The sequence below is a fragment of the Sturnira hondurensis genome, unplaced genomic scaffold (genome assembly GCF_014824575.4).
Source record: "Sturnira hondurensis isolate 20B ecotype Veracruz unplaced genomic scaffold, ASM1482457v3 Scaffold0006437, whole genome shotgun sequence".
Taxonomy (NCBI): domain Eukaryota; kingdom Metazoa; phylum Chordata; class Mammalia; order Chiroptera; family Phyllostomidae; genus Sturnira; species Sturnira hondurensis.
In genome coordinates, this window is record NW_028079068.1 from 10181489 (window position 1) to 10202022 (window position 20534).

General features: G+C 38.7%; 1 protein-coding gene across 2 annotated transcripts in view; it reads left to right on the forward strand.

Moving 5' to 3' along the window:
- The first annotated feature begins 1636 nt into the window (after positions 1–1636).
- TNPO3 (transportin 3) overlaps positions 1637–20534 on the forward strand; it is a 98388-nt gene continuing 79490 nt past the window's right edge. Inside the window, exons 1-2 of one of the 2 annotated variants that reach the window (XM_037049232.1) lie at positions 2074–2159; positions 14808–14968. Coding sequence is in view for 1 of the 2 variants with exons in the window: in XM_037049230.1 (XP_036905125.1) it covers positions 2040–2159 (120 nt within the window). In the remaining variant the exon portion in view is untranslated. Of the gene's footprint in view, positions 2160–14807; positions 14969–20534 lie in introns of both variants that reach the window. The other variant, XM_037049230.1, reaches the window with a different exon arrangement.

The following is a 20534-nucleotide window of genomic DNA, read 5'->3' on the forward strand; positions in this document are numbered from 1 at the left end:
CTCTCACCCAGGCATGCGCCCTTACTGGAGGTGGAACGGGGTGACCCCTGGGTTCACAGGCTGGTGCTCAGTCCACTGAGTCACACCAGCCAGGACAAGTTTTTAGTTTTAATGAAGTCCAACACATCTATTTTTCTTTTATTGTTGTGCTCTTAGTGCCATATCTAAGAAGACCATTGCCGAATCCGAGGTCATGATGGTCATATATTCCTGTTTTCTTCCAAGAATTTTATTTTTTAAGATTTTCATTTAGAGAGAGGGGAGGGAGAAAGAGAGGGAGAAAAAAATTGACTAGTTGCCTCTCTTACATGCCTCAACTGGGACTGAATGGCAATCCAGGCGTGTATGCTGAAAAGGAATCAAACTGGAGACCTTTCGCTTTGAGGGATGATGCCCAACCAACCAAGCTACACCAGTCAGGAATCTTCCCAGAGTTTTATAGTTTTAGCTCTTACATTTATCTCCTAGGATTTTTTTTTGGTATATGGTACAAAGCATGGTCAACATCATTCTTTTGGGGATATTCATAGAACTTAACTGTATTGAATTCCTTGTCTTCTTTGCAATTAGACTGCAAACTCTATGAGAGCAAAGATCAAAGTGGTCTTACTAAATCTCTTTTTAATGAATAGGTGAATTGGGTAACCAAATATCAAGTTTCTTTTCTTTTCGGAATTGTATCAACTCTGTGCAGTAACACTGTTTTTGTTGTGATGTTGGCAGTGAAAATCCCTTGAGAATAACAATTCAGAAAAAAACTAAATAACAGAATGATAGAAACTGTATGATTTAATAGGCTTTGGAGTGAAACTGATTTGGAGTCAAATGCTGACTTTCATTTAAAAACTGTGTAACCTCGGGCAAATTACATTACCTACGTCTTACTCCTTAAAATGGGGATTTAATTGGTATAGTAGGAATAATTGAAATCTTGTAACTAAAGTGCTTTGCACATTGTAAACATTCATCAAATAGTAGCATTTACTATAGCTAAGGAGTAACAACAATGTTGGGAAATCCTTTAACATACTGCTATTGAGAATTGTTAGACCATGAATTTTTGATTCTGAAAGGAAGACACAAAAATACAATTTTCAATGTGGGAATGACCTTAAAGATGTATACAAATACTCTGGAGTTCAGCGTGTCCTGAGCAATAGAAATACCGTTTGGAGTAACAGAACTTAGCGGAAAGGGGGCTGAACAGGGATTCTAGGCATTTTAAATTTATTTCAACGTTTGTACAACCGTTATTTGATTACGTGTCTGCCTCCTCCACTACAGTCAACACAGAAAACCTCTCTTCCAAGTCATTGGATTTCCAGTACAGTGGGCACCCGTCGGATGGCTGAATTGACGTGTTTTGGCCACTAGGGTTAGGAGGAATTCTCTGGAGAGGGATGGAGAAATCAGAATGCAGAGGAAACACCTCGGATCCATCGTCAAGAGGAGGAGAGCGGCTCAGGTATGGAATACAAGTGAGTCCTAAGGATCCAGTCGGACGCAAGGAACCGAGAGAACCACACGCGAGCACTTCTCTCCGGCTCTTGGCCTTGCAGGGCCACTTCCGGGAGAGGGCGGGTAGACACGAAGAGGCGTGCCAGGAAGGAGGCCGTTTGCACTGCACCAGGCGGAAGTGTGCTAAAGGTAGCCGCGGTGCCGTTTCCGGTCCGGGTTTACGCGGTTTAGACTCGTTACTGAGACAAACGTGGTTTGTCTGGTGCGGAAACAGACTTCTGAGGACCAGTCAGCGGGGTGTGGAGGCGAGAACCGGCGTGTGGACTCAGAAATCTGGAGTCTACTGGGAAGATCGGGAAAAGGGCCAGGAACCTGAGTACGATCTAACCCCTGTTTCCGAGGGGGCAACTTCCACCGGGGACCCCTCTGCTCTGGTAACGGCCAAAGAGGAGATGGCGCCAGTCGGGGAGCGGCCGAGGACGACACAGTAAGGAAGCACGAAAGCGGAGCAACCGGAGAAGCCTCGGAGAAGAGCCAGAGCCGTCACTGCCGCCGCCACCGCCCCTGCCACCGCCCCTACCATGGAAGGGGCAAAGCCAACATTACAGCTTGTGTACCAGGCAGTGCAGGCGCTTTACCACGACCCAGATCCCAGCGGAAAGGAGCGCGCCTCGTTTTGGCTTGGGGAGCTGCAGCGTTCGGTGAGGGGCCGGGAGAGGCCGTTCTGCCCCGCGGGGGGAAAGGGCGGGGTGGGAACTGAGCTGGAGCAGGAGTCCGAACCCGGTGGTTGGCCTCGTGAGGTCCTCCTCCGGGAGGAGCTGCTTCCCGCGGGGTGGGGCTGAGAATCTACAGCTAGCTACGCGGCTTTTTGGAAAAAAGTCGCAGCTGGCTGGTCACGAACTGGCCCTTTCCCCACCCCGTAGATTCTGATTGGTAGGTCCTACACTTTACTTTGGCATCGATGTAGTCCTCTTTAAGTTTTACCGTTGGTACTTCTGCATAGGCCCGGTTTTTTTGGTTTTGTCTTCCTTCAACCAAATTTAGCTCCAGGCATTCTCCAGCTTCTACTTCAGAATGTTTTATCTGTCTCCCTTCGGTGTCCCAGTGTTGCGTCTGGTAATTTCTTCCCAGTAGTAGCCTTACACCTCACTCTTCTTGCTGATGTTTCACTCTAGTTTGAGTTCTTTATTCTTGAAACTTCTAAGGTGTCTGGATTCTTCTACACGTAAAATTTGCCAGTGTTTTGGAGTGTAATGTAATCTTAAGATAAAGAACATCAATTCCGATTTCAAAAAACCTTTGGAGTTCTTATTTTGCTGCATATTGGTTCTCTGACCTTGTCTTATCGGTTCTTTATAGAATGTGGGTATCATAGCTTCCTTGATTATTCCATGTAACTGTGAGCGTCCAGTGAGGGGTTTAATCACAATCTTTTATACCTATTGTATTTCTGCGTTCTTTGATTCACTGTCTTATGTTTCCTTCTCTAATTTTCATACCTTTGCCATGCTTTATTTTTGTGCGACTGTGTGTGCTTGATCTTGCTGGCTTTACCATTCTTATTTTTGCATTTTATTAAAAAAAAACTGGCCCTGGCTGGTGTAGCTCAGTGGATTGAGCACAGGCCTGCGAACCAGAGGATCGCAGTTCGGTTCCCAGTCAGGGCACATGCCTGGGTTGCAGGCCGGTTCCCTGCAGGCCAACTCCCAGCAGGGGATGCACAAAAGGCAACCATACATTGATGTTTCTCTCCCTCTCTCCGTTCCCCTCTAAAGATAAATAAATAAATAAAATCTTTAAAAAAAAAACTGTCCCCTGCTCTTAAAAAAAACCCAACTACTTAATAACTGATGCTTAAAGGTGCTCTTCTGTTTTAAATCAGCCTAGGCTGCAAGTGCATACTATTTAAAAACTTGTAACTTTTAATATTACACTTAAAAAAAAAGCAGTTGGGAACTCAAGTCCTGGATGACTTCATGGGACTCGCTGTAGGCTGCACGAGAAAAATCATTCACATATGGTCTTGTTTAGTGTTAGTTTTTGTGATCTGGGGAGTGAGGTCCCTGATTTCTGTAGTTTTCAAAGTAAATAGAAATGCTACACCATACCAAAAGTCAGCTCTTCCCTACTAAACTGGCCTGTTGTGCGTATTTTAAATCAGCGTTTGGGTGCTTACCTTGTACCTGCAGCTGTGCTAGGCATTGGCATATGGAAATGAATCAGACAAAAATCTCTGCTTGCCCCATTGGGTACTTGTGATTAGATGAATTAATACCTGCAAAGAGCTAAGAAAAGTTCATGGAACATGGAGCTCAAAATTGTTATTGGTTGTTATTTGTTTATTTATTCAGTTTCTTTTATTGATTCTAGATAGAGGGAAAAGGAGGGAGAAAGAGGGAAAGAAACACCAGTGTGAGAGAGAGACATTGAAACATATCAGTTTCGTCTGGCGTGCGCCCCCACTGGGTACCAGTGCCTGCAACCCAAGGCATGTGCTCCGACCTATTGACCTTTTTGGTTTGCAGGATGATGCCCAAGCAACTGAGGCACACTGGCCAGGGCAACAATTGTTATTTAAATGATAGTCACTTTTCTCGTATTACTTTACTCTGCTCTGCATTACAACCTTATGTCATCGTCTTCATCCTCATTAACTCATCACACAGGGTCCCAACAAGGCAGTTGAAATAGGATAATTTGAGGAGGGTTTCTTTTCTTTCTTTTTATTTATTTATTTATTTATCCCCAGGAGGGTTTCTTTTATAAAGGCACTATTTGTAAAGATGTGGTACCTAAAGACGTAGTTGTAACCTATAGCCAAATGTTAACATCCATGGGCTGGAAAGGGTAGGGGAGAAAGTGGTTACTTGAACTTTCAAGAAGAGTATGGAGTTGGCTGCCTTAAGGAGTAGTTTTCAGTTGGAGGAACATAGCCAGCATGAGGTGACTTTGCAGGAAGGAAGTTGGAGGAATAAATATCTTGACCTTATTCTTTTAAGTTCCCCCCTGGGGTTCCCTATTAGACACACCCAGCCAGAAGCTAGGAGACATGGGAACCTGTTGATAGAGTCCATACAGATCTACATACTGCGGCAGAAAACACAGTGGGGAGGGCCGAAAAATGGACCTGGAAAACACCAAGCACGGCCACACATCATCATCACTTGTAGGCAGCTTCTGCACCTGGACTGACAAGTCAGCTGACACTTTGGCTTCGGTTCCTTACTCTTTTTGTCAGCAATCTGATCACATAGTCACACCCTGGATCTTGTCGTTATTGAAAGTCACCAGCTCCCCAAATCACCAACTCAGACTTTCTGCTCTGATCACAGCCCGCTCTTTTATTTCATTTGCTCAAGAATCTCATGCGATTTTTAATTTAGATAAAAATTAAAGTTGTACTTTTTTAAAACTGGGATTCCAAACTCAACTTTAAAACCTTTTTTTAAAAGTTATAAAGTGGAAATTTTACAAGAAAACTGCCTAGGATGAGAGAGAGCCGTTATGTATAGACTTCCTCCTATGAAAGATGAGGACTTAGGCTCCCTGTACTTCCTCTCATCCAGTCTCTCCCAGATAATTATATCACTTCTTTCTTGGTTAAATTAATACGCATGGTTAACCATGCAGCATATGTACCATAGTAATATTTCCCATTTAGTGCAATTTTTTTCTCATGGTTAACATTACCTTTTTTCTCCCCCACGTTTGCTTTTTTTTCTATATATATCTATAGAAATTCATCCCAAACTTTTTCAGTAAGTGTATCATCTTAGTATGTTCAACCTAGTAACTGTTTTCTTTCTTTTTCTTTCCCTTTTTTTTTTTTTTGGTGGAAGGAAACTTCTGAGAGCTTCCATTCCCTTGCTCAAATCTGTCCTGGTTGTTCTCCAGTTGTATTGCTTATTTATTGTCCTGGGATCTCCGTTTAACACTATCCTAGGGTATCCCTTCACTTCTTTCTTGTGTTGGATACACTGAATTATTGATGCCATGGTCTTTTCTTGGATTAGTCCCTCATTAAATGGGCAGTTGAGAAGGGGACCTAAATCCCTTCTCTCATTGTCTTTCTCTTGGGCCACTTCTACCCTGAGAGAAATCCTCTGGTCTTCTGCCTGGGGATTGTAAACAAGGTTGCTGGTTGCAAGTGGGATAATGACCCAAGGGATGGATCTCACCATTAAGCCTGCAGGCTTTAAACTAATCTCCCATTTCATAATCTCCCAGTTCATTAATCTCTCATTTTCAATAGGATAGTTCTGTCTTTTATGTGAGTCTATTGTACAAGATTCTGTAGTCCTACTACTTCAGTGTTCCCAAAGGAAACCTTGAGTCTTCTGTAATGGTGGGTGAAGAGTAGCCTGGCTTCTCAGAGTCAGGGAGAAAATCTGGGAATCTAACTGCTTATACAGATTCTGGATCCACTTACTCCTTTGTTTTCTGGTCTACCTGTACATCTGTTGTACCTAGTACTTCTAATTTCCGAGCCTAATTGGGATTTTGCAAATGAAGCAATGGGTTTCCCTTGGTGGTGGTCTCCTTCCCATCACCTAGCACCTAGGCTTATTTCAGCTTTCTTCCACAGTTAACCTGCCAAGACAGTTAACACTCATGCATTAGCTCTAGTTTCCATACGTGTGTCAACCAATATCTGTCGTGTTTCCATTCTTTGTTCTTGTGGGTTTCCCCAACCTCCCTAACCAACCTTTTTTAAAAAATCTTTTAACTCTGATTTTAGTGGATTTTGAAAGGTATCTGAGGGCAAACCAATGTGTTCAATCAGTTCAGTCATGTTAAACAGAAGTTCCTGCATTAGTTACTGAATTTCATAAAAACCTTGTTCCATTGACAAAGCCCCTACTTTTTCTTTATTCAATCTTGTCTTCATCCAGTTTGGATTCCAGGTTCTATCATTGCAAGTCACTTTCTTGAATATACCATTAACTCTTCACCTTTGATTTGGTAAAACTTCAGCATGGGTGTATTCAACTGCTTCTCTCTTTTTTTCCTATTTGATACAGATGCTCTGCATCTCATTTCTGGATTCTCCAGAACCTTGATCTTTTGGTCATCTGTGTCTCACTTGCATCTTCAGAATTCCTCTTACATTACAGGGACCTTCCCTCCAGCATTCACACAGCTGTATTACCTCCCATAATAAGCAAATGGTTTGGGGGGCTGGGGGAATGCCACCTTTGCCCATTATTGTGATTCCTTTGATTGTTTCTTACCTCAGTGCTTTTACTATTATTCTTTCCCAATGCTTTCTTTAAATGAAGAAACTAACCCATCTTTTCAAAACCCAGGCTAAATTCCACTTTCTCTTTGAAGTCTTAACTGGTTCTATTCAACTGAAAGTCATTTCTGCTCACACTGAACACCTAGAAGACTTTATTTAATTGTGGGTGTTTTTTTTTTTTTTTTACTTTTTAAAAAAATTTGCTTGATTTCTCTCCCCTAGTAGATTGTAGTATCCTTTTATTTGTTTATATAATCTGACAGCCATAATTGAAGGAATAAACCATGATTACTAAGAAAGAGACAAACTGCCCTGGCTGGTGTGGCTCAGTGGGTTGAATGCCAGCTTGTGAACCAAAGGGTTGCTGGTTCGATTCCCAGTCAGGGCGTGTGCCTGGGTTGCAGGCTAGGCCCCCAGTACAGGGCGTGTGAGAGGCAACCGTACATTGATGTCTCTCCCTCTCTTTCTCCCTCCCTTCCCTTCTCTCTAAAAATAAATAAATAAAATTTGAAAAGAAAGAAACAAAGGATCAAGATTGGGGTGGGCAAAAGTAGGATTACAGTTGTTCATCTGAACAAAGACATGCAGCTTATGGTTGTAGTACAAGAATAAACTTTCATATACAACTGTAAACCTACTTTTGCCCACCCCATTTGCGTGAATAGCAGCGTAGAGGTATCTCCAAAGGAACAGTTGGATAACAAATTTGTCTTTATGATTTCATTTATTTTTGCTGCTATATTCCACTGTATCTCTGGGGAATTGAAAATACTATTATTCAGCCTCTGGTGTTGATGTTTTGAGTCTTTCCATTCTTTTTCTTTTAAACAACCTTTATGAAATAAGTTTACATTTGCCCTCTTTTTATACTTTGAAAGACTTGGGTATAGAAAAGGAGAGGAGTTTTTTGACTTAGTAAGGCTTTCTTGATGTCACTAAGTGACATTTTAAACTAGAACTCTATTACAGTGTAGTAAGAAGAAGAGTGGGTTTCTTTCTTTCTTTCTTTTTAGTGTTTTAATTTTTAGTTTGAAATTGGCAAGGAATAGATTTTGCCTGGTTTGTTTCAAAACCACTTTGAAGGATACACATTTTGAAAAACTGTTACCTTTCTTCCCTTCACGCTGCACTTTACTAATCTTAGAGTCATTTAGTATAGTTTCTTTTACATTTTAATTTAATTTAATTTTCAAGAGAGGGGAAGGGAGGAAGAAAGGGAGAGAAACATCAGTGTGAGAGAGAAAAATCCATTGGTTGCCTCTAGCATGTGCCCAGACTTGGGGAACCAGGCCCACAACCCAGGCATGTGCCATGACTGGCAATTGAATCAGTGACCTTTAGCTTTGCAGGGCAATTCTCAGCCAACTGAGCTGTGCCAGCCAGGGTGTCATTTAATATAGTTTTAATGACCTGGTGACAATAGACGTGATACAGAGGTGTAATTTGGATATGGATTAGTGTTTGTACTGTGAATCAGCATCTTTTCTCTTTCACTGATATTTATATTAAAACAGCCATTTTCTAAAGAAGCTATTGTACATTCATTACTCTAAACGTTTTTGCCACCAAAATTCTTGAAAACTACTTATAGCCATGGTTTTATTTTATGTGATAGGCAGATACCACTGATATCTTCAAAGTATTATAAAAGAAATAAATTATTTCTTTTAAATTACATCCTCAGACGGTGTGGCTCAGTGGATTGAGTGCTGGCCTGCAAACCAAAAGGGTCACTGGTTTGATTCCCAGTCAGGGCGCCTGCCTGGGTTGTGGACCAGGTCACCAGCGGGGGCATGTGAGAGGCAACCACACATTGATGTTTTTCTTTCTCTTCCTTTCCCCTTCCCTTCCCTTCTCTCTAAAAATAAATAAATAAAATCTTTAAAAAATTTATTTTGAGATGGATCAAAAAGGAAGCCTATCTATCTAACAGTGGACTGTTCTGAACACTTAGTAGTTTCCTTTGTCTACCTCCTGTAACCAAAATTAGTAGACAATGTAGGAAGCCATGGAAGGAAAAACCATCTTCTTATAGGCTAATGATTATGCTACTCATTTGTTGTAAGTTTGTAATTTAGATTATAAAGAGGAGGCTATGAGACTTCTTTACAGAGATAAGTCTCTGGGTTAGAGGTAATCTCAAAAGTTTTATAGTTTATTCTGGAAACCAAAAAAATAATGAAAAGCAGAAGTCAAAGGAAATCATACATGCTTTGATAGATGCTGTCTTTTGTGGTTACATTATATCCTTGAGAATTTGCTTCTATTCAATAAATACCAGGAAGGTCATGGAATATCAGATTTAAACTTCTTTCCTAGTAATTTCCCTCTTTGGAAAATCTTGATTCTTTAGTATAGTTCTATAACATTTAGTCTTTGATTTTTTTTCTCTAGCCATTGATTTGATTGAGTTGAAAATCTGGGCATTTTTTTTTTATTCTTACGCTGTCATTCTTTAGTCAGGTGATCCTTAAAACATAACATGTTTTTGAAAAGAAAGCCTTCTAGAAAATAGAAAATGTTCCTGAACAACTTCTGTGGCTTAGTTGGTTTATTGGACATAGGAATACAGTTGACCCTTGAACAGTGCGGGTGTTGGGGGCAGTTGAAATCTGTGTACGAACTTGATTCCCCCCAAAACTTGACTACTAATAGCCTACTGTTGATCAGAAGTATTACCAATAACATAAACAGTCAATTAACACATGTTTTGTTTGTTATACATCTAATATGCTGTGGTCTTGCAGGAAAGTAAGCTGGCTGGTAGCTTAGTTGGTTGGAACGTTGTTCGAGTATACCAAGGTTGCCGGTTTGATCCCCTGTCAGGGCACATACAAGAATCAACTAATGAATGCATAAATAAGTGAAACAACAAACCAGTATTGCTCTCTCCTTTCACTCTCTCTAAACTAACTAAATTAATTAAGTAAGCTGGAGAAGAAAATATATTAAAATCATAAGGAGGAGAAAATACATTTACCATATTTATTGAAAAAAATCTGCACATAAGTGAACCTATGCAGTTCAGACCCATGTTCAAGGGTCAGCTGTACTGTATGCCTTGCATTGGTAGCAAGTAAATGATAAAAACCGAAGACCTTTTCCCAAAGATTTACCAGTCTGGCTGTATCATCTAACATGGTAGCCAGATGGATGTTGTGGCTATTTAAATTTAAATTTAAATTAAAGTTAAAATCAGGTCTTGGTCAGTGCAAATGGAAACCTTTCATGTTTTTGTTGTGTTGGAGCCTGTGAATAATAATTTGTACTCCTGGCCAGGTAGCTCAGTTGGTTGGAATGTCATGCTATTGCACCAAGGTTTTGGGTTAGATCCCACCCAGTCAGGGCACATATAGGAAACAACCAGTGAATACATAAATACATGGAACAGTGAATCGCTGTCTCTCTCTTCCTCTCTCTGATGAATAAAAGTAAAAAAAAAATTTAAAAAACACCCATAAAAGGGAAAACAGTTTTTTAAAAAACAACAACAACAAGAGTTTGTGGTGGTATTTCTGTTGGCATGGTAAGTGTGTTATCTGGTGGCGTTCATCCATATTTGGTTTGCTTTATTCTCGTCTTTCCAGGCCTTGGGCCAGAGTTGATGGTTTGATTCAGGATATGTGATATCAGAGAGCACTGCTACATTTTACAATTATAACAGTTTTCTTCCAAAACTTGCCAGGTATTTCTTTAGCATTCTCTCCTGTTAATTGCACTGATGTTTATTAGGGAAGTGGAAGATCCAGTGTATGAATTTTTTATTGTGGTACAATACTCATAACAAACTTTGCCATTTCAATTAGTTTTTTGTCTATAGTTTGTTCATTGGCATTAAGAACACTCATATTGTTGTGTAACCATCACCACCGTCCATCTCTAGAACTTTATCTTCCCTGACTAAAACTTTACCTGTTAAACAGTAGCTTCATTCCCTCCTCACTTCAGCTCCTGGCAGTCACAGTTCACTTTTTGTTTCTATGAATTTGACTACTCTAGGTACCATAGATAAGTAGAATCAGTAATACACTGTTTTATCTGTTTATATCTGACTTACTTCACTTAGCAGGATGTTTTCAAGGTTTGTCTGCATTGTGGCATGTGTGAAAATTCATTCTTTTTAAAAATTGCGGTAAAGTACAACATAAACTTCATTCTGAGTGTATAGCTCAGTGTCTTTAGGTACATTCATATTGTTGTGCAACCATCACCATCCATCTCCAGGGCTTCTTTCTTCCATCTGGTGAAACTGAAACTCTGTGCCCTTTAAACACAGTGGACTCCCCATTTCTCCCCGCCTATAACCCTGAGCAGCCACCATTCCCTTTTCTGTCTTTAGGAATTTGGGAACCTCATTTAAGTGGAATCATACATTATTTGTTCTTTTGCAACTGGCTTATTTCACTCAGCGTAATACCCTCAGGGTTCATCCATGGGATATCATGTGTCAGAATTTTATCCCTTTTTAAGGCTGAGTAGTAACGTATGTACCACATTTGTTTATATTTTATCTGTTCATGAACCCTTGAGTCTCTTCTGCCTTTAGGCTGTGTTGAATACTGCTGCTCTGAACATGGGTTCGTGAATACACACAGTGCTCCCTGCTTTCAGTTCTTCTGAGGATATATCCAGAAGGGGCACTGCTGGATCTTATGGTATATGTATAGGGTTGGTTTGTTTGTTTGTATGTTTGTTTGTTTTGTTTTTCTGAGACACTGCAATACTTTTCCAGGTTTTATAGGATTTTAAGCTCTTTTGAACTTAAAAACAAATTTAACTCATAGGAAGTTGATGTTGCTGATTACCTCTCCTGTATTTCCCTAGCTTGTACCTGGTATTACTGAAAGTATTACCACAGATTCTTTTAGTGCTATGTAGGTGAAGCCCCAGAGAGAAATTTTATTTCTTGATTAGAAGTTCACAGTCCTGCCTGTCCAGGTAGCTCAGTTGATGAGAGCATCATCCTGATACACCAACGTGTGGGTTCGATTCCTAGGCAGGGCTCGTACAAGAATCAACCAGTGAATGCATAAATTAATAGAATAACAAATCGATATTTCTCCCTCTCTCTCTCTCTTTCTTTCTAAAATCAATTCTAAAAAATATTCAGTCCTGCTAAAGGAGATAATTTTGTAATGTTTGTTATGCAGAACCCCTTAAAAGTACTGACTTAATTTTCTTCTTTCTGGTAGAGTTCCTAATGAAACTTATTATGAAATGTATTTTTTTCTTTTGGTAAAAATTTTTTTTAACAAAGTTCATTGTGTTTTGTACTTATTTTTTTTTGAAGCCCATAGCACAATTCTTTTCAGTTTTTGTGTTCATTGTTTCTGTGTTTTCTGTCTCAGGCATAATGTAATGCCATTAAACAGATAGCCCCAACACATACCCAGAGTAGACATAACATATCTGAAGCTACACATGAAAATATACATGTTTATACATAAACATTCAGAGTTTTCTAACACTTGAATGCATTTTTTACAATACATTAAGCTAGACATCTCATATTTCTATAAGATTGAAAAACTTGAGCCCTGACTGGTGTCGCTCGGTGGTTTGGGCATCCTCCCAAAAGGTTGCTGGTTCATTCCCAGCTGAGGTGCATCCCTGGGTTGCGGGCCAGGTCCCCCGGTTGGGGGCTGTTGAGGGCGTGTGGGAGGCAACTGATTGAGGTTTCTCTCTCACATTGATGTTTCTCTCCCTCTTTTCCCCCCTCTAAAAACAAAATCTTAAAAAATATATATAAAATTTTTTTAAAAAGAAAGAAAACTTGAATCTTCATCATGGTGTTAACATATGCTGAGTGGGTCTTAATATTCTCATTCCTCTGGTTTATATATAAAATTTACTCAGGCAACAATAGAGACCAGCGATTAAAGAAAATATATTTTGTATACTTTTGGCTTTCAGGAAGCCTTCACATGGGCTACTTTTTTGCTTAAGTGAAATGGTTACAAGCTTGGCATTTTCTACTTTAAGGCAGGGCTAACTAGTATATGGCTCATAGTGAAGCTATTAGCAAGGAATGGATTCAGTCGTTCTCAGCCCAAGTTAACTTTATGGACACAAATTTATTTATCTTTTTTTCAGGGCCATGCATGAGGTTAATATTTTCATACAAAGGTGAGTTTGGATACAGATTCTTTACACTTGTCATGAAAAAATTTTGGCAAGATTTGTCAGTACCATATTATGTGTGACTGACAGGTACAAATTGAGCCAAAATTGGTTTGACAGAGGTCATTATGGAATAGGATTGAAAGTGCTTATGCCCGAAACTCTGGGATTTCATCTGACACTGAGGAGGGCACAGTGTGCAGTGCTGCCATTTGGTCATGATTTTCTTCTTTGAGCTCAAGATAGAACAGTGTATATGGGCGCTCTGGTCTTCCAGACTTGAAAAGTGTTTGAGTGTTTCTCCTGTAATTTCAGTAGTTTATGGTATTTTAAAGAATTATTTTAAGCCAGGAATCTCTTGTCTGTCATACGGGAGATAATATATTCCTTTCAATTTTTTAATTATGGAGATGGCTCTGAAAATGTAAATTGGCTGAACTTGACTCTATAAATAAGCTTTTTTTTTGTTTCTAGAAAAGCAAATTATATATACACAAAGATAATCTGTGGGTCTTGGAGCTTGCTCATGGCTTTATGATTATTTCTGTTTACATTCTGCTTTTGGAGGAGGGAGTTGTTTGCTCATCACGGCTGCGGCGAAGGTATTAGCTATGCCTCATTTCATCATGGTTTCTGTATTTCAAGCCATCCTGCAAAACAAGTTATTTTGAAAGATATGATTTTGGGGTAGTGATGGTTATCTTTTGAATGCCATAACTTTTTTCTTAATATTTCTTCAAGCCCCTTTCTCTTCTGCTGTCTAAGAAAACCATGAGAGAGTACCTTGTGACAGATACAGCAATCTGTAAAATTCTCATAAAGGATTAGATACAAAAACTTAAGATAGTTGACTAACTTAAAATAATCATTTCTCTATTTTAGGTAAATTAGACTTGTTCTTTCTTTACCTGTATCATGAAAATGATAAATACATTTTTTGATTTGGGAAATTTTGATTTTCTAGGTCTATACCACATTGTTACAGGGCATATGTCTAAAATGTGTTGGCTTACTGACAGCTTTAGAGGGAAGAGAAAGGAGGGAGAAAGATTGATGCAAATGAGGGAAACATCGACTGGCTGTCTCTCATACATGTCTGTCTAGGGACCGAACCCACAACCCAGCCATATGACCTGTGTGGAAATCGAACTGGAGACTGGAGACCCATTACGGGATGACACCCAACTAACTGAGCCACACCAGTCTGGGCTGATTTTCAGAGTACAGTTATTAAAGCTGGGCACCGTAAAGGACTTGGGGTAGAAGTAACAAGAGAGAGCCTAGTTGGTACTCTTGGTAGTTTCTTTCTTTCCTTTTTTTTTTTTTAGGAGTTCTTTTTACTTTGTGCTCTGACTTAGTTCTCTCTCCCCACCAATACACTATAAATATTTGAAAGTCTTTACCTAATAAATGTATTATTTACTCATTGAAATGCTTTAAAAAGTATAGTAACCGGTCACTTTTAGCTTACTTTTCAAATCTTATTAAAATATTTCTATTTTCAAAACCTCATTTTCTGTTTGCCAGAATTCTTCTGTCCTTAGTGAGGTATTTTAAGTAATTCTGCTTAATTTGAGGAGGTTTTTGTGTAAGATTAACTAGCAGCCCTAATCCACTTCTAATTCTTGGCAGCTAATGAATTGTTAGGGGCTCCTATCTTGGGAGTTCTCTTGCTTTGTCAAGGGCCTACTTAATGATTTTGGTTGATTGGGCCGTTTTAGAACTGTTGGTATAAAAGTGAGTCTTGGAGCAACAGTGCACCATTAAAGGAAGAAGGGGCAACAACTTTTAGGATTTGCTGTGAAGTATATAATAAAAGACTTAGAATATGTCTGTGAAAGAATTGCTGGGCCATAGTCTGCTTCATGTTCATCACATAGTTATGGAAATATCTTTTGAATAAATTAATGTAAAGGCCTGTTCTGCTACTGCTTTGTGAAATGGAAGATTGGAATTAGATACTTAAATGGAAAATGTTCTCTTGTTGCAGCCTCTTTGAAATGTGCTGTTAGTGGGAGCCGCAGCTTCCTCCTGCTGACTCTGAGCCCCAGGCTTCGGTTGAAATGGTCCTTTCAGAAATGTGGAGCTTAGTCCAAGCCTGGATTTCAGTGGGTAGCACCTGGCATCTGTGGCTAGAAAGTCCTATGAAGTGTAAGTGCTTTATTCTCTCCTAAAGAAACTCTTTTCCTACCTTCTCTTCCTTCTTTCTGCAGCTTAGCAGAGGGAAGAACAGTGAGTGCTATACTATAGTGCCTGGGGTATCAGGATTTGGTTGCATTTTCTTTATGATTCAGTGAAAGGAATAAGATTATTTGTTTTGGCATGCCAACGATTGTTAAACCCGTCTAGAATTTAAACTAATCTATTCTATCCCCTTAATATATAGTGCTGGCAGTATCATCCCAGGTAACTTTTGATGGTGTACTTATGATATTCAGGTTTGCCAGGTTTCTTTAGATGTCACTCTCTTATCATTTATTCTTATCCCAAAAGGCAGATATTTGAAAATAGAGACACATTTGACCAGTGGGTGAGGCAGCATTGAGGCCAATAGGGATGCTTGAAATGAGAAGACAGCTCTTCTTTCACTTTGGTTTCACCTGATACCTTTGCACAAGGAGCAATTTAGGATTTTTTTCTAAGACTAGTTCCTCTTAGAATTGTCTTAGCAAATTCATATAGCTGCCATCTATATTTTAATTTATTAAGAAATTAAAAAACTAGATACTAGTATAATGAGTATTAGAAAGTATAAGTTTTATATTTGATTTAGTTGGCTAGGGCTGGCTAAGTGCTGTTTTTTGCTTTTTCAAAAATACTGTTAATATTTTAAAGTAAGCTTATTCCATAAAAGATTCATTTTGTGGAGGTTTTAAGGGTTCTTTCCCTGACCCTGAAATTTTATAGTTTTTTTAAAGATTTTATTTATTTATCTTTAGAGGGGAAGGGAAGGAGAGAGGGGGTGAAATATCAGTGAATGGTTGCTTCTCGTGTGTCCCCTCCTGGGAACTGGCCTGCAACACATTCATGTGCCCTGACTGGGAATCGAACCACAATCCTTTGGTTTGCAGGCCCGTGCTCAATCCACTGAGCTACACCAGCCAGGGCCTGACCCTGAAATTTTTAAACCTTCAGATTTTAACTAGGAAAATAATGACTTTCTCATTGCTAAAACAAAATACATATTTAAAACAAAAAAACCCAAGTCTTTTTTTGGTCAAGGGAAGTGAAGTCCCACAAATGAGGATTCTGAATGAAAAATGTCTCATCTTCTCAGGGCCTTTGTTTTCTTTATCTGTAAAGAACTGATTTGCTTTTTCTCTGTTGCACTTTCTCCCTGTATACATTTTGGATTCTGTTCTTACAGCTGACTCCCAATCCTTTAAGTAGAGGAGCTGCCTAGTTAAAGACTGGGCTTCCCATTTGTGAAAACAAAGATGTGTCAGACTTAGGAGATGATGGTAACTTGTCATCTTGCTTCATACTTAATAATTTAATATATGCTTTATTTTTATTTTTATTTTTATTTTAGAAAAGATATGTTTAAGTGCCTCTTGTGGCCAAAGTTCTGTTGCCCTGGTCTACCATAGTCTTTAGCAGTTGCACTGACCTATTCTCATTGGTGGGACTTTCTCATTGATCCCACCCTCACCCGTGGCATTCATGCTTTGCCTTGCATCTCTCTGGTCTTGTGCGGGATAAACATTTTTTGCTATTTCCTCAGTGGTAGACCTCTGGTGACCCTGGTATAGATTGCATCATTGGCTCAAGACTGATTTATGCCCTTTCCTGCAGGGAAAGAGGACTTTTCTTTTACCCTTACTGCAACAGTGATGGGTCTTAAACTGTGCCACAGGGTGATGTGATGTGTTACTCCTCCCACACAACTTAAGACTTCTGTTCGGTAGGGTAAAAGGGTCTTTTCAGAGCTTTTTGTGCCACTTTTTCTGCAGTTGAGGCTGCTCCTGTCTTCTAGGACTAACCCACCAAAGGAGGTTTTCTCTGATCTCCTGCCCCATTTGCAGTCTTTCCCCTGAGTATCTGGTTGACATCTGTGGAGAAGAGCCTGTATGTGGTTGTGAAGGCTTCTTATGTTTGAGTCCCAGGGATTTAATTGGCACATGTTAGCCCGCACTCAGCCTTAATGGTTTGTTGATAATGTTAGCTGAATTTTTATTACCTGGTTGACTAGTGCCCTGCATCTTTTCCTCTTTTATTCTACTCCAGATCCGCCAGTGCTTGCCTACTATTGTTGGGCAGTTTTTTAGATTTCAGTCCACTTGGTTGTCCTGGGACCTCTGCTTTCTGATGATGCATTTAAGAAAAGTTATTTTGTAGTTTTATTTGCTTTTGGTGACTCGAAAACAGTGTTCTTTTCAACTTTCTACATCTTAGGTGGATGTAGAACACTTCTCAGGTATATTTAAACCCCACAGTATCTGTTACTGTATTATGTAGTCAGTGTTCATAGATACTTATGGTACATACTTAGCTTTTCAGTTATTCTGTCCCTTCCTGATTTCCACGTTTCCATGCAGAATTATCTTCCTTCTTTGTGAAGAACAGCCTTTCATATTTTTTTCTTTGTGGGTCTGTTGTTAATGAACTCTCTCCTTTCTCTTTTTAATTGTTTGAGAGAGAGCGACATTGATTTCTTGTTTCATTTACTTCTGTATTCATTAGCTGATTCTTTTATGTGTCCTGATTGGGGATCAAACCCACAATCTCGGCTTATCGGGACGACACTCCAACTACTGAGCTCCCTGGCCAGGGCTCTCCCTTCTCTTTTTTTACTTTTCTTTTTCACCTTAAAATGTCTTAATTTTGTCTACTTTCAGAAGGATTTTTTTGCTGGGTTTAAAATAACTGATTGGCAGTTACTTTCTTTCAGTACTGTGAAGATGCTTGGTTCCTGTTTTTTATGTCAACAAGTCAGCTATCAGTTTAATTGTTTCTTTAAAGATAACACATCTTTTTTCCTTTGGCCTTTAAGATTTTCCTCTTTGTTTTTTTTTTAAGTAGTTTATTATGATGTGTGTAGGTCCTTTTTTTTTTTTTTTTTGTCCTTAAGGTTTATAGATTTTCTTAAATCTGTGGTTTGGTGTCTTTTCTCCAATTGGAAATTTCTCAGTCATTTTCTTTAAATAGTTCTTCTGACCTGTTTTTTCTGTTCCTTCTGGGACTTGAGTTGTATGTGTGTTCAACTCTCACTGTTTCACATGTCACTCGGATCCTTCCCATCTTTATCTCCTGTCATTTTTGACTTTGTGCTTTGATCTTATTTTCTGTTGCTCTATTTTGTAATCTAGTAATCTTCTCTTCAGTTGTTTGATTTGCTGTTTAATTCTTCCATCTGGTTCTTAATTTAAGCTACTGTATTTTCTAGTCCTAGATTTTCATTTGACTCTTTTTATAGATTCCATTTCTTCATAGAAAGTCTCCACTTCTAATTCACTGAATATATTAACCAGCTATTTATTATTTTTTCCAAATGTTCATTTTGAAAAAGATATCTTGAAAGAATAGTATAGTGAACAAAATATACCCTTCTCCTCAATTTGATAGTGCCCCATTTCCTTTTTTTCTGTCTGTTCTCTGAGTGTGTATTTTTTAACCTTTTAGAATTAAATTTCAGTCCTCATAATACTGTACCCCAAACATTTTGACATATATCTTGTAAGAACAAGGACATTTTTCTATACTAAACTAAAACCATTGTCCCTCTCAAGAAATTCAACATGATACAATGGTAACAGCTAATGTGCAGTCCATGTTCCAGTCTCCTCATTGTCTCAGTTACAGATTCTTAGTTTTACAGATTTTTTACTTTCTCTGATGTAGGATCCAGTCAAGGATAATGCATTGCTTATAGTTGTTATGTCTCTCTAGTTCCTGGGGTATTTCTTTTCTTTTATGATAGCCACATTAAAAAACACTTCTAGGCCCAATTTGGTGTTGTTTTTAATATGTCCACTGTTCGGACTTGTCTGGTTGTTTTCTTATGACTGCATTCAGGTTAAACATTTTTTGGAAGAATACTATTTGGGTGATAATTTGTCATTTTTAGTGGGTCACATCAGGAGTCACATAAAATGTGTTTGTCTCATTATTGATGATGTTATGTTTTATCACTTCTGTTAGGATATCACAGTTATTTTAGTCCTCATCTATTAATTCCCTTATTAAATAGGGGTGTTTTTTTATTGTCTGTTCCCCCTACTTTTTTTGTTATCATTTAGCCTTGCTTTTGTTCGTTACTGGGTATACTGTTTATGAAAAGTTAAAGAGATTATAAATGATTTTTTTTTCTCCTGAGATGGTTTTCTTTGCTTCAGGCAGGTCTTTATGATAGGACCAGATTCCTTTAGTCTAAGTAGGGGTTGAATAGATTCTAAACTGTTTCTTTCTCTCTCTCTCTCTTTTTAAGATTTTATTTATTTTTATTTGTAGAGAGAGGGGAAGGGAAAGAGCAAGAGAGAGAGAGAGAGAGAAACATTAATGTGTGGTTGCCTCTTGAGTGTTCCCCACTGAGGGTCAGGCCTGCAACCCAGGCATGTGCCCTGACTGGGAATAAAACCGGCAACCCTTTGTTTCACAGCCCATGCGCAGTGCACTGAGCTTCACAAGCCAGGACCTCTTTCTTTCTTTGGCGTTAAAATGTACATAGCATAAAATTTACCATTTTAAAGTGTATAGCTCAGTGGCATTAAGTACATTCACATTGCTGTACCACTATCACCACAGTTCATCTCCAGAACTTTTTCATCTTCTCCAACTGATACTGTGTACTCTTTAAACAGTAACTCTTCCCATCATCTCCTCCACTTAGCCCTCACAACCGAAATTCTAACTTTGTCTCTATGGATTTGGCTTATTTCACTTAGCATCATGTTCTCAAAGTTTATCAATGTTGTAGCATATAATGGTATTCCTTACTTTTTAAGGCTGAATAACTATCCATTTTGTGTGTATACCATATTTTATTTATTCATCTGTCAGTGAACTTTTGAGTTCTTCAACTTTTGTGAATAATGCTGCAGTGAACATGGGCATGTAACTGTCTTTTCAAGTTCTGTTTTCATTTATTCTGGATTACAATTCTGTTTTTAACTTTTTGAGGAACTGCTGTACTGTTTCTCATAGTGGCTATACTTTTTTACATTGCCAGTAGTGCAGACTGGTTCTGATATCTCCTCATCCTCACCAGTATGTACTTTTTTTTTTCCCTTGGTGCCCATCATAACAGGTGTGAAGTGATACCTCATGGTGGTTTGATTTACATTTCTCTGATGACTAGTGATGTTGAGCATATTTTGTTGGCCATTTTTATAACACCTTTAGGGAAATGCCTTTTCAAGTCCTTTGCCTATATTGTAGCTGGGTGATTTGTTTTTTTGGTGCTGAGTTGCAGGAGTTCTTTATATATTCCTCATATTAACTCTTTACCAGATTGGTGGTTCTCCCATTCTTTAGGTTGCTTTTTCACTGTTGATTTGCTGCATAGAAGTTTTAAAGTTTGATGTAGTCCCATTGATCTATTTTTACTATTGTTTCCTGTGCTTTTTGTGTCATATTTATGAAATCATTATCAAATCTAATGTCATGAAGTTTCCCTCCTCCGTTTTTCTTTTGAGAGTTATAGTTTCAGGTCTTATTATATTTAGGTCATTAATTCATTTTGAGTTAAATTTTGTATATGGGCCTTACTTCTTTCTTT